Here is a 14,802-nt window from a genome sequence, read left to right as displayed (position 1 = left end):
TTTGACAAATGAGCACTGAACAGAACACAGTACACGGAGGTGACTCTGCCAGACATTGTGGCCCTCATTGACCTGGAATAACTCCAGTTATTCCAGAGCATAACATGGTAAAGTACTGTGATATGGAACAAACCGCAGTGAAAAGGCCACAGGGGATTTAAGAGCTGCCATCCAAGCATCCCTCTACTATGGTCAACTTACTGTTTTCAAACAAGCCTTACATTTGCATCCCAAACTTAAAGTAAACAGAAACACTACTTGTTAAATGGAGAGAATTCAAACCATAAGGGACAGTAGTGATTTGTAATTGGGTAGGATATTTTATTCTAAAAATATAATAGCATATTGTAGCAGTTAGATCAAGTCTGCTTCTCCAAGATCTAATCTTTCTTAATACTTCTTAATGGTCTGTGACTGCTCACTGGATGCAGGAGATTAAGAAATGTTCCTTATTTTTTAGGGTTATTTGGTATTCTTTTAGTCAGGAAGTAAAAAAAAAAAAAAAAAAAATCTAAACCTCCAAGAGTGGCCTTTAATTTATTGTGTATATTTGCAGAGATGGCCAGCAAAAACACCAGTTATTGGTGAAGCCAGTAGCAACTCAAGCTTGTTAAGGAAAGGGAAAGGTTAGAGCATAAAAATTCAAAACACACTCAGAGTTTTTTGGGTGGTAGTTTTTTTTCCTTTTTAATATTATGGTGACATATACACAACACAACACTTATCATTTTAACTATTTTTAAGTGTACAACTCAGTGGCATTAAGTACATTATCCATCACCACCATCCTCCAGAACTTTTATGTCATCTCAAATAGAATTCTGTACCCGCTAAATTGGGCAGTAGTTTTCACTTTTTACATTTCTGTAATTCAGGCCCATTCCAGACATGAAATTGCTCAAATGACTTGAACATTTTTTTTTTCCCATAAAGGACATTTAATACCAAATTTCACAAAGATTCCAAGACACCCAAAGACTCCACTCAGAGTTGTTTTAAGGCTTATTCTCAGTAACCTCATGCTATAAACAGACCTAAAACAGCCCGTTGTTCTGCATGGTCTCCCCTTACCTGCTGGCCTGATGAAGAGGGTCGATTATAATCATTGGCTTGGGGTATCTTGGGTTATCATCCCAAGTCCCAGGGAAAACTCAGAAACTTAAGATGGAGGTAGTTGTATACATTCTCAATCAAAATAGGACTCACCATAAAAGATGGCCAAATCGAGCCCAAACTTTCCTTTTAAAAAACATGCTGTGTACTGCTCTGTGATATATAGGAAAGTTGTTAAGATAGTTAATCCTAACTCATCACAAGGGGAAACATTTTGTTTCTTTCTTTTTTCTTTCCTTTTTATTATATCTTATGAGATGGAGGTTAGCTGCACTTACTATGGCAATACTTCACAACACACGTAACCCCCGTATAATACGGTTGGTAGGTTCCTAAAAAAAATGCCATGTTATGCGAATCCATCTTATACAAAACAAAGAACTAGTATAAAAAAGGGGGTTAGTTTCCAAAAATTAAAAAAACATACTATTATATTTTTATAATTAAGAGAAATATCTTTATTAGAATAATTTTCACCAAAAGGATTACATATTAATATGTATTAAATAATGTTTTCTTCATCATCACTACTAAGCACCGTTAACTGAGGGCATTTTCTTTTTGACAAGATATCTTCATCCTCTGAACTTTCTTCAGCATTATCTTGAATTCTATTCTGTACTTTTTGCAAAAAAATCTGTTATTTTAGATTGCTTACTTTTAACTGAGAGATCTTTATAAATTTTGTTATATGGTGCTAAGCTCTTGTGAATTTAATATTCTAATAAATTCTAAAATTCTGCAGTGAGATCTGATACAACATCCACGCTCGAATGAAAAATTTCAAATGAGATACCTTTTGCTCTTAAAAGCTTTTATTACGTTCCATGTTGTTCGGGGATTTCCCTAATTTCGAATGAGATAGTTTTTGCTCTTAAAAACTCTTATTACGCTCCGTGTTGTTTGGGGATTTCTCTAATTCTCAAACCATGTTAGAGTGAAACGTGTTATAGAAGTGCCGTGTTACATGGGGGTTACCTGTATATGTAAATCAAACCACCATGCTGCATACCTTAAACTTATACAGTGACACATGTCACTTATTTCTCAATGAGAATGGAAGAAAACATTCTGTGTAATCATATATTTTGAATGTTCATTACAAAATTATGTGGTGTGCTACTTGTGGCTTGAAAATAGCTAACTTAGTGTCGGGGATAGTTTATGCAATTTCAACCTAAACACTCTACACAGTGTGTGAGTATGTGTGTGCATGTGTACGTGTAAGTCTGTGTGTCACATGTCAATCTCACCTGGGACACTGGTCGTTGGGCGTCACGCTCCCCGCCAGACTCAGCTCTGGGACCAGCGTGGGTTCCCCGGGCTTCTTCCTGCCCTGGGCTGCTCTCTCCCGCACCTGTTGCTCCACCGCTGTCCGGTCAGTGGGCTCTGGGGGAACGGGTTTCACAGGGTCTTCCCCTGGATATGGCTCCTCTACCTCCTCATCCAGATGCTCTTCCACTGCTTGTTTCTTTTTCTTCTTCTTGGCCCTCTGTTACGTAAGAGGAAAACTTATGACAAACAGGAATTTTGGAATTTCACTGAAGAGCACAGTCTTCAGAATCAGACAGACGTGCTGCAAACCCAGCTCCACCTCTGGCAGCTGTGTGTACTCAGGCAGGTTATTAAACCACCTGACCTCTCCCCGCCTCAGTTTTCTCATCTACAAAATGGGGACAATCGTAGGAAATTCCCCCCAGTGCTGTTGAAATGGGGTAATGCTTGTAAAGCACTTATCACAGTATCTGGCCCCTAGAAAGGGCTTAAAAAATGTTAGCTATTTGTCTCACCATTAATATCTGTTCTGAAGGCCAAGGACACATCTTGAAATCAAAGTAAGGCTGTGAGCACAACTGGCAATGCAGGACACCGTGACCTATTACTATTGCTCTTGGAGTCAATTTTTCAGTGTCATGTGCACAAAGTTACGTAGTTTTCTGAGGGAGACTCAGGAACATCAATGCCCTCCATTCAATGGGATAATGCATGTAAATGCTTGACATACATGAGTGATTACTGTGTTACTACGTGTTTGTTCACTCAAATGGCCACAGAGTGATACCAGAGAACTATCTATGGAAAAAACTGCTCTGGTTTCAGCTAGCTCGGTGGCTTTTTAAACATGTGTAGTAGCTGGTTCATTCCCTCGTTCCTTTGTCCCCTAGCGTGGGGGCAGGGAGGGAGACAGAGCAGAGCCAGCAGGGCACCCCAGTCTGCCAGCCCTCCTCCTGTCTCATTGGCAGTCCTCCCAGACCCTTCTCTTCCCCAAGGTCAGCCCTGCTCAGGGGTGAGTGACTGTGTACAAACTTGGGCTTTCTTCCAGGCTTTCCACTGCTGATACGCAGTTCTGTATTCTTCCATCTTCTGTTCATACTCTTCCAAGTGCTCTTCCAACAATTCACTTATTTCAGCTTGAATTTCTGCTTCATATGCTTCTTCGTCTGCTTTCTGGTCCACTTTTTCCCTTTAAAATAATTTATAATACCTTGGTTATTTCTTGAAATTAAATAATAGACTAATAATAACAGCAAATACCAGTATCAGGCTGGCTTTGTGGTGGGTCCTCTTCTAAAAGCTCTGCACATGTTAGCTTACCACCCTGTGAGGCAGAGGCTGTTGTCATCCACATATTATACACGAGACTGAGGTCCAGAGAGGTTAAATAACTTGCCCAAGAACACACAGTTGGTGAGTGGAGGGGCTGAAATATGAGCCCAATATACTTAGCATTAAGCAAAAATGCCACCCTGAGTTAAATGACCCAGATGGCATACTGGCATGGTGCCCGTAGGTTTTCAGCCGAGAGTGGTAGAAGTTTTATTGTAGTTACTTTATTAATTCTTCAAGTCTCTGAGGTACCACTTCACTATAATTGTTGCTACCAAGTCCCTGAGTCAAATTTTTTTTTTACTCTGCATTGATAATTTGAGTTTTCCTTTGATGATTCTGCCAACACTCCACCCGGGCATCAGCCCAACCCAAAACAGTGTTTCCAAAAGTGTGTTCTGTGGGACACCAGTTCTGTGAGATGCCCTACAGAAAGGTTCTGGGGCCAAATCAAAACAGCCCAAGATTAAACAAATGTAAAAGTTCCCTTATTGCTCATCTGTGCAGAGCCCTTTCTATGTTAACGGGCAGTGTGCCTCCAGGAGTTGGGTGGCCAACATGCCTGCCCAACATATCACATCCAACACATCACACTCAGAAACATCACGCCCAACACATCACACCCAGACATACTCCCAATACATCACCCCCAACACTTCACACCCAACACATCGCACCCAACAAACACATCACACCCAACACATCACCCCCAACACTTCACACCCAACATATCACACCCAATACATCACACCCAATACATCACACCCAACACATCACCCCCAACACTTCACACCCAACACATCACACCCAACAAACATCACACCCAACACATCACACCCAGCACTTTGGGACTGTTGCAACTCATTGCTTATCTCCTAGTGTGGTCAAGTCAGGTCAATGCAGTCTGGCCTCTTAAAGTTTCCTGTCCCTTTTAGACAAACTTAGTCAAGTGTCTAGAGCTGACAAATATTTGCTATGTACACGTGTGGCCGGTGGTTTAGCAATTAACAGTCCTCTTACTGATTTCTAGGATTCTACTGAAGAAATCACTTTGGGAGCACAGTGGCACCTGAAATTTATAAACATTGGGGAAAATCTGGCTCAAAATTTAGTTCCATCACTGATATAAAGCACCATTCACTATTCTCCTTGTCATGCAGAAACATGAAAAAGCTGGGTGCAATTTGGATACTTTTGCAGGAAAGAAACTATGCTGTATCATAAGGTGGCTAGATGAACCCAGAATGTGAATAGAGGGCACTCCAAAAGAATTGAGGAGACAGCACTTATGGGGGAAAGGGGTGTTAAGTGTCCCAAAAAGGAAGTTTGCAACCTAGAGGGGACCTGAAGGGTAAATTTCCTACAAATTTTAGATTATCCTAAACTTAAGAAAGGAAGCAAGGAGAAAACAATGTGGTAAATATTTATGTTCTAGTTTGGGTGGGAGGCGTAGCATGGGAGATGGGATTTAGAAGCAGAAACACTGGAATTTCTGCGAGACATCCATGGTTTCTGTGGGAGAGACTATTTGAATTTGTTTTTTTATTAACTAATATTAACTGAGCAGATACAAAGTGGCAGGTGCTCTGTTGGGGACCAGAAATCCAGTGGTGACAAGGTCCCAGCCCTTATAAAGCACGTTTGTATTTGTCCTGGAAAATGTGGGGTGTTTTCTCAGTGGTATGATGGTCACCAACCCCATCACAATTTGCGATACCTTTGGCTAAAATACCACTGTTTTCAAGGCAATTTATCAGATCATTGCCCACATTTATCACTTTTCTTGTAGTTATACAGGCACAACAACTTATTCAGAAGAAACAATCAGGAAGGGACAAAAACCAACAGAGACACTCTTGAATTAATATACAGAACTTGGTTTTGCTGTGATAACTGTGCTCTTCACTGTGTATCAAAGCCTGGTGAAATCCAGTTCAAAAATTGACAAAAGCCTTGAACAGACACTTCCTCATAAAAGAGGACATCAAGATGGCCATCTCATGTATGGGAAATATAAATTAAGACGTATCATCAGCTTGGTACAATGTTAAGATTTGACAGCACCAGGTGATAAGGATGATATGGGTAATACAGACCTATGGGAACACTAGTGAAAGTATAAATTAGCACAACAACTCTAGAAAAATGTTGGAATCAGCATGTAAATATTTGGAGAAACACATCCCCTAAGACTTAACAATTTCACTTCCAGGTATATTTCTGGAAAACGGAGGCACATGTACTCTAAAAGACATGTACAAAAATGTCTACAAAAGTGAAAAACGGGAACAGTTGAAAAATGGAATCAACTCACATGTCCATCAACAGTAAAATGGACAAATTTTGTAATATTCGTATAATGAAGAATTAATAAGACAAAGAAAATTAACTACAGCTATGTGCCATAAAGCAGATAAATCTCACATAGTATTAAAGAAAAGAAAAAAGTGTGTATTCACTAAAGAATCCATACAATATACTTTCATTTATGGAAAAGTCAAATACGGCAATATTAAACTATGTATCCTTAGGGATTACACATAGATGGCAAACACTGATCATAAAAGTCCAAAAAATGGTTACATCTGGGATGGAGGAGGATGTAGTTGGGTTAGGAACATGGGGGCTGCCTGATACTGATAATGTTCTTTTCCTTAACCTGAGGAGTGGTTACAGGGTTATTCATTTATATTTTTTTGGAATAATTTTTTAAACTGTATTTATGTTTGATACATTTTTCTCTACGTATGATATAGCCCAATAAAACAATTTTTGAAAAGGACCTACTTTCTCAAGACAAGTTTCAAGGGTGTATTTGTAAACCTCTGGAACTCTCGAAGGGACTTCATTTCTTTCCAAACTTTTATGATGGTCTTAAGCAATATTCGATCTTTTTCTTGTTCAGCGTCACGCAGTTTTCTTGTTTGCCTATAAGATATAAAACATGGATATATATATATATAAAATTTATTTAAGTGTGTTTGCAAATTTAAAAAAGCTAATAATGCTATAGTGGATTGTGTATTTAGTTTAACAGCTACAATATTTCTCGAGTACTAGAAAATCAAAAATATGAATGCAAATATGAGAACAAAAGGGTGCTGATCTGTTTGGAGAGGTTCTTTTCTTTTTTTTTTTCTTCCTAGGTGAAGCTGACTTCATTAAATTAAATTACCTTTTACAATTCTTATTAATAATATGCACCCTTAACAAACAGCCACCTTTGAAGCTATAAAAATAAAGGGCCCAGTAAACGCAGTTTTCCTGGACTAAATTATTGTAAACATAGGGGAGCAAGCTGCTGTTCCAGTTAACAACAGATATATTTATGTCTGTCGGTGCTAACACAAATCACAGGATCTGCCGTTAGGAGACGAAGTAATGTACTGCATGCCTTGAGGAGTTTTCAGCGTGAATTAGATTAATAAGACGTTAGCTTGATTTGAAGAGCCATCCTTGGAAAATGCTTTCATTTTTATTTTTCATTATTATTTAAAGTGTTTGGCAATTATTTACTGCCTTACTTTAAGCTCTCTCTACAATGGATAGCCAAATCCAGAACCCAAAGCTACTCTATTATGTAATTAATTAATTAGACTTTTTTTTCCCCTTGAGCAAATGCCAGCAGGATTCATAAGTGTCTAGGAGACAGGAGGCATCTCTGTCCTCAGGGAGTTTAGCTCAGGAGACAGACACAAATGATTATAGCATATAGTCAAATGACTATAACATACAAGGTGAGATTTGCCTAAGGGGGTGTCTTAGGAAACCAGAGGCAGCGTTTCTGGATGAGCACCTCCTGAACTCCAGAAAGAAGGCTTGAGTTGGAGGTTGTACTTGTGATGCCTTCGTCTGTGGAGATGGCACAGAGAAGCACATAATCATTCAACTGGTGGCGGTGGAAAAGGAAGATGGCAGAAGATGACAGCCACTTAGTGGTCGGGTGGCCAAGATTTGGGACCCTCTGAAGACCTTGGAAAAGCAAGAAAGCAGTGGACTAGAATAAGAAGCATCCTTCTTGAGGAGCAGTAAAGCACTGTGCGTAAGGGCAAAGATGTTGGAACCAGACAACCCAGGTTTAAACCCTGGCTCTGTCATTTACTCGCTGGCATGTGTCTTTTCTGTCCCTATGTATTACACGAGCGGGTACCTAGGATAAATGAGTACTGTGTCAGGTACTGTTTCAGTTTAGTAAACTGTATCATGTATCATCTTACACCTGGATTTTAAAATTCAACATTGTTTTATCCATATTGATACATGCAGACCTAATTCAGTTATGTTTTAACTGTGGTATAGACATTCAGCGTAAGACTCTAGTAGATGTGTTCACTGGTATGGGGTTGTTTCTAGTTTTTTGTAAATGATGCTATGAAGTCCTTGCACACACGTCCATGTGCACATGGCTGCTTAAGAGTACACACGTCTGAAGTGGGCCTGCTTGCTGGGTTCCTAGGTGACGGCATTTCAACACTTTGTCTGTGGCCAGGCTGCTCCCTCAAGTGGTGGCTGTAGCAATATTTATCTCCACCAGCAGAGTGTCTGAGTTACAACATCCTGCATCCTCATTCTCTCGTACTGGACTTCGAATGTGGTGTTAATATGATGGTATATCTCCTTACTTCACTTGGGGAATTTCACATGTATTCAGTGCATTCAGAAAAACTGATAAACGCTCAGCAAGTATACATCAAACAGAAGAAAAAAAAAGAAAGCAGAAGTTACAACTACAGCCTTTACTCACCGAATTTCAGATTTGTACTCCTTGATGGCTTTTTGGGTTATATGAGTTTTTGCTGGATCAAGTCCTGTCTGAACAGCATTTCTTAGCGCTTGAAGCTTAAAAAGATACGGATTCAAGTTTTGAGTTAAACACTCTATTCCCTACTGCAAGCTATGTGCCCAGACCCAGCCACTTCTCCGGGGCAAAATGATGCTAGCAATCTGACTGGGAGTTCAAGCATCCAGCAGTCTCCAGGCTTTCACCAAAATGAATTTTGACAGAGAGCTATTTCTTCTATTCTTAAAAAAAAAAAAAGGAACACTAAAGAACAGTGTGTGTCCATCCTTGTTCTGTGGCCCTGATGACCAAGCTACTCATGAGAAATGTTACTTTTGTGTATATCTCAGGAACAAGTTTTCTTTTAAGGCGAAAAGTGGATCTCTGGGTCCCAGACACACAATGATTTTCTTATAATGTGAAGAGATTATAAAATTATAGGTTCATAAAAGGTGGTATCGTGGCTTTATTTCTTATCGCAGGATGTTTTAAAGTTAGGGTATAAGACTAAAATTGCCTATAGTCAAAATTGCCTGTGAAAATACCAATGGACTAGTATTACATTGGAAATAAATCCAGAACGGATAGCCATTTCTTTGAGCATCAGTTGAAACAACTGACTTGTGTTTAGGTACTATGTTATGGGAAATTACATATAAAAATGAGAAAATTTCTAAGGACAGAGAAATTCTTATGCCATGGATAGTCTCAGCATCTGAGATCCCATAAGCAGGACACGTACTTTCTTCCATCTCATCCCCACTCCTGGTGGGTGAGGTCACTTGTGCAATATACACAAATCTTTCTCTTTAAGCCAAGTGTGTGCCACTGATTTTGCATGTGTTAGTACATTGTCACACCCTTCCTTTTTGCCTCTAGGTAGGACAACATGTCATGCATCCCAGATAGATGGACCATGTGAAAGAGGCACAGGAGCATTTTCTGCTGGAGGTATTTTGTTGTTCGGGCTCATCAGAAGAACCAGCCCTGCCAATAAGAAGCGTGGAAGTGTGTACCTTATCAGTAAGAAATGTTGCCTTGCTTCTCTGGCGTCTTGCAAGGTACTGGTCATATAACTGGGCCAGCTTGGCTGCCAAAACATGCTCTCGGCTAAAGCAGGGATGGTGAGTGAAGATTAACCCTGAAATATCAATGTCCAGTTGGAAATTTCCAGGAGAGTCTCCAGATCCAATCATATGCTTACTTCTGTGCACATATCTGACCGCCTGCCAAAGAGAGCAGAGTGTGTGGGGGGGAACAGTTAAAGGTCTCACTAGGTAATGATGTAATGAGCAATAGGAAGACAGTCAGATACAAAATACCTCCTACCCTGGTCAAGCCAGGAGGAGGATGCTCCCTTCCCTATTTCCTGGAGGTTTTATGGGCCTGTTCATTTCCAAATACTTGAAAAGTGCAATGAATGACCAGGAGTTAGGAAAGAAACCATTTCAACTTTGTTTTGAAATCTTTTAGATTTTCTCCTAATCTTTGTCATTCTTGAAATCTTGGGTTTTGTAGCTGTTGAACTTGGAATTCTTTTAATGAGAGAAACATAGATTCTAGTTCAAACTGATCATTATTTGGATCATAGATGTACTCCCCACGTACAAAGTAACAGAGGAAGAGGGAGGTGGAGCAGCTGAGTGTGTAGAAAATAGGAATAGAAATATCCATTGGGACTTTCTTGGATCGCTTGGTGTATTGTGTGTCAGATAAATATTTCTTTGTTTTTATTCCATAAAATCTTCAAGATACTGTACATCAATCACTACTGCTTTTGTGGGAATCTAGTTTCTGAGGTTGGGTGGCTCCAACGTGGAGAAGAGACTTTTGGATTTTGTGTCTTCATTTCCATTGTAGACACTGAGTCTAACTGGGAAGTGGGCTTCGAGACACATCACTCCAGCCTCCCTTTTTGCTGAGGGGAGATTCTGGAAGCTATTTATGTGAGTTGGAAAACGATAATATAGAATTATGTAACACAAGTGTATTGTTGACAAGTTATGAGGTTAAGTGGAAGTTGCAAAAACTCTAGACAGATTGAAGCTTCTATTCTTCATACTGTGGGTAACATGTCTAGTAATCTCTTAATTTAATTCTTCCTCATAGCGTCATGTAAAGATGCTGAATTGGGGCCAGAATCCTTGGGTGCTAGCTCTGGTTCTAACTCTAACCTGCTCTGGAGTCTTGGGCAGATCGTTGCACTTCTCTATGCCTCTATTTCTTCATCTCTGGAAACAGAAAGCTGAGGAAAAAAGATTCACTTAGCATTTTGTAGGTCACGAGGCATCATACAAAGCACTTTGCATATGTCATCTCATTTATTCCACAAAGATGAATGGACGTCTACAATTAGTGGGTCCTGTCTTCAAGCAGCTACCGATTTAGAGGGAAGATGGAGGTCTGATCTTTATAACATGAGGCAAAAAGTATAAAGCCTGGGTGTGTACAGGAAGGCTTGGAACAGGAGGTGTGGACTCCAGACCATAGAATCCTAGGATTATTAGATTCCAACATTCTGCCCGATCAGATTAAGAACAGAAAAGGGTGGTCCAGCTTGTGTGTGTGTGTGTGTACAAGAATGTATGTACAGAAATGTACTCACATTTGTTATATAGTGTGATCTGCTTTTCAGTTACTATTAGTCATCGAAATAGTGTCAGTATTTGCATTTGTCATTGAGATAGAACCAGTGTTTGCATTAGTCATTGAAATAGTATCAATATTTGCATTTACAGGATATTCTTGAGTCTTAACTTACCAGTAAATTGGTCTCGATGTGTTGTTGCTTGCTTTGTACTGGTATTGACAAATAAAAATATATGAGTCTATTCCTTTTTAGCCATTTAATTTCATACTCACCCCACCTCCCCGATTAGTAGACTATTAAAATATATTTGGCACTTATGATTTCCTGTAGGACTCCAATAGAGTGTATCCTGCATTTATTTTAATAAAACAGCAAGTTTTTTCCTATAAAATAACATTGTCTGTCTTTGATGAGAAGATCTACAGACTTTTTATTTTTAAAAATCTCCTTGTAAAACCGGGATGTGTTTACAAATACAGTGGGCTTCAAGAGGAATGGATTGACTATGTCTCAGTACCTTCAAAATATTATGAGCTGAAGCTCCATTTGGATTTCTAGGGCAGAACGGCCACCCCGACATACATGATATTCCACCGGTATTTGGTTCCTCATGAAAGTCACTGGTCATTCATATCCTTACACGTCAGACTGCAACATGACAGCCCGTTTCTTTTCTCTTTCATTCGGGTAAAAGTATTCAATTATAAGCTGCACGCATGTTAAACATTTTTAATTTGCATGGGGTCATTATGTGTCTTATGACCAGCCAGACTACCTGGATTCATTTAAAAATTCCCACCTCCCAAAGACAGGTACAGATAAACATCATCCCATAGACTCAGTGGAAAATTCCTCTCTGATTGCTTTGCTCCTGCTGGTTCTTGCCTTTCCTTTCCTTTACCACAGCATTATGAGATCACCCAGGGTGTGGCTCTCAGGTTCCATCTTGTACGCCTCTTGGTGTGAGTGAGTAACGTTGGTAGCATGATTCTAAGTACTTGAAATATTACCTAGGTCACCTATACTTTGCGTCTGCTTCCCCAAGTTCAAAGGATTGCTGGTGGTCTCTGCCTTCAGCTCAGCTCAACCAAGTAAAAAGAGCTTCCAGGACTCAAAAGACCACAACTCTCTTCCTATTAGGGAGAAAGAGCCCTGGTTCCTTGTCTTTCTTTTTGTTATGTCTGTTGTCCTTTTTTATAGACTGAGAACAGTCATGAAAACAGTAGCAACAATGTCTCCCAAGAATAAATAACATGTACAGGGCATATTACTTTAAGTTTGAAATTGATTTGATTCTTCAGTCTTCAACTGAAAACTGAAAACCAGAACTATCAGAAATGATGCACGTGGATTATCTGCTGATGTTCTCAGCATGTGCAGAGAGGCATGCCAATGGAGAGATATTTTTTTTAAGTTGTACAGAAAAAGAATAATCACTGGTGGGATTATAATACAACTGTCTATAATTGCCCTGGGAAAATAATAACAGCAAAGCCTGAATCCGGCCCAGAGCCTGACTTAGATTCTATAACCTTTGTTCTGGTCTTCCCTGGGAAGATCTCTCATTCTCCATCTCCTGGGCATGTCTCTAAGACATGAGCTGGGTGAGCATGAGCTGAGTCTCCCTTACAACTGACCAGCTTGTCCTTGTAATAACATGACCTCTGAGGACAAATACAGAGTTTACTTAGGAGTTGCTAAGCTTAGGTTATCAAGGGTCATAGACCCTAACACACGGAGAATTCTGGCCTACATGCAATAGGAGAGAATGAGGCCAGTCAATATTCACAGAGAACCAGAGAAAAGAGAGCTGGAGAGAGACCTGCCAGCATCAAGTTCCTGGTCCCAGCCCTTGATGCCCTGGTTTCTAACCGCCCTCCGACAACTTAATGATTTATCTCCAGATCCTTCCCAGTTTTGTAAGCCACCAAGTTTGCATTGGAATTCTGTCATTTGCAGCTCAGAGAATGCTGAGTAATGCAGTGCTTGTAATGGGTGGTGAGCAATGCTTCTGTGAAAAATTGGTGAGAAGAGTGGAAGGGGGAAGTGATAATTTTATCAAGTGGTAACTAACAAAGAGGTTGGAATCATGATAAATTCCTCAAATCGGTAAGCAGTTTTGAAAAGGGGAGGCCCCTACACATTTGTCCCTGAGAATGCCATTCTGACTTACAATCAGTGCCTTTAACACTTGATGACAGTTTCATCTCCCCACAGTAGGGACAAAGTCTGTCTATGGTCAAGTTTGAATGTTGATACCTCTTTATTCTCAGAGTTTAGCAAGAATATAGTAGACTTTTAATTAAAGATGGAAAGAATAAAATGGAAGGAAAGCAAGAGGGAAGGAAGGAAGCTTTTTGGACTGCTTGCAACAACTCTACTTTGCTGTCACAATTAGACAAATGGCATTTTATAGTTTTTTATGTTTTACCTGCCATGTCCCACTTGGCATTTTTATTTTTTAGTTTTGGATTTGTTCCTTCTTAAGAGGTTTTAAATCACATTCTTTCTCATTTGAGGATTAGTTTTGTTCTTTTTACAATATCTAATCTGTTTTTGCATTTCTTTAACTTTCGGGTCTCTAAAAGAGGATCTCAGTTTAAGAACAGTAGAATATTTCACTTTTAAGAACTACTTTTTTGCCCCTCCTCTGTAATGAAAGAAAATGTTCAAAGAAGTAGGGCTGAATTCCAGCCCCCTTCTAAATAAAGCTCCTACGTTAGCTAATACAGTTCATCATCGGAATTGGCAGTCTAGTATGTTTAACCAAAGAACAACTGGGCTTGGCTCTAATTGGGGAGGGGCTCCAGTCAACCCTGCTGGGTTTGGTTAGCATCTGTCCTGACAACTCTGGAGCATAAATTCCTCAAGGCTCCATTAAGGGCCCAAGAAATTGCTAATTCCTGACCTAGCACATGACTTGGTTTTCTGTAACTTGGGTGCCAGGATTAAACTAGGCCCTAGGAAAGCTACTGATTTGCAGGAGAGATAGCTGAGAAGAGAAATAGAAAAGAAGGAATTTCTTCCAGATGTATTCTGCTCAGTGAAATCATTTTAAAGATGTTCAATTCATACTTGTATTGTGGTGTTCCTATGTGCCAGGCTTCCTGCTAAGTGCTAGGGTTAGAAGAAGGATAAAACCGAGTCTTTGCACTTGAGTCACTTTCATGGTAGTAGAGGAGGGAGAAAGAAGATGGATTAACAATTATAAATAAGATAATCTCTGCCAATTTAGTTCTCTGCTCCTGCATTATGTCAGAACTCCTTGATAGAAGATATGTTTGGACATAAGGCTGAAAATATAGGCCATATGCACTTAAAGTTGTTTCTTAAAGATACCCTTTTAAAGACTTGGACCACGGACAAGTGGAAAAAAACATGGGTTTTGACATCAGACAGACCGGAATAGATGAAGGAAAAGGTACAACTTAGTAAATTTTTTAAAAATGTAAAAACATTAATTCTGAAAGAAATGCATTGTGTTTCAAATGACTGGAAAGTGTCATAACCACATTAAAAAAAATACGGCTATACAGGTCAGCAGTGAACGGAATAGGTAACTTGATGCAGAGAAACAAAGAGATGGGTGTAATGTCGCCTCCCTTGAATTTAAACCCCTATGCTTCTTTCTTATGCACTCCAACACACGCTTCATTCTTTGCCATGTTCAAAGTCTAACCGGCTAAGAAATGACCTTGGAAGGCTTCGGCCT

The 14,802-nt window shown here is 39.6% G+C and overlaps 1 protein-coding gene across 8 annotated transcripts in view; it reads right to left on the bottom strand.

Moving 5' to 3' along the window:
* CC2D2A (coiled-coil and C2 domain containing 2A) overlaps positions 1-14,802 on the bottom strand; it is a 112,035-nt gene that overhangs the window by 57,405 nt on the left and 39,828 nt on the right. For all 8 annotated transcript variants that reach the window (XM_074321527.1, XM_019740860.2, XM_074321564.1 and 5 more), the window contains 5 exons: positions 9,517-9,726; positions 8,465-8,559; positions 6,508-6,648; positions 3,421-3,577; positions 2,367-2,605 (listed from right to left, as the gene is read on the bottom strand). In XM_074321527.1, coding sequence (XP_074177628.1) covers positions 2,367-2,605; positions 3,421-3,577; positions 6,508-6,648; positions 8,465-8,559; positions 9,517-9,726 — 842 coding nt within the window. The remainder of the gene's footprint in view (positions 1-2,366; positions 2,606-3,420; positions 3,578-6,507; positions 6,649-8,464; positions 8,560-9,516; positions 9,727-14,802) is intronic.

Source organism: Rhinolophus sinicus, linkage group LG02, assembly GCF_036562045.2.
Source record: "Rhinolophus sinicus isolate RSC01 linkage group LG02, ASM3656204v1, whole genome shotgun sequence".
In the NCBI taxonomy this organism is placed as follows: Eukaryota; Metazoa; Chordata; class Mammalia; order Chiroptera; family Rhinolophidae; genus Rhinolophus; species Rhinolophus sinicus.
This window is presented reverse-complemented; position numbering and strand designations above follow the sequence as displayed.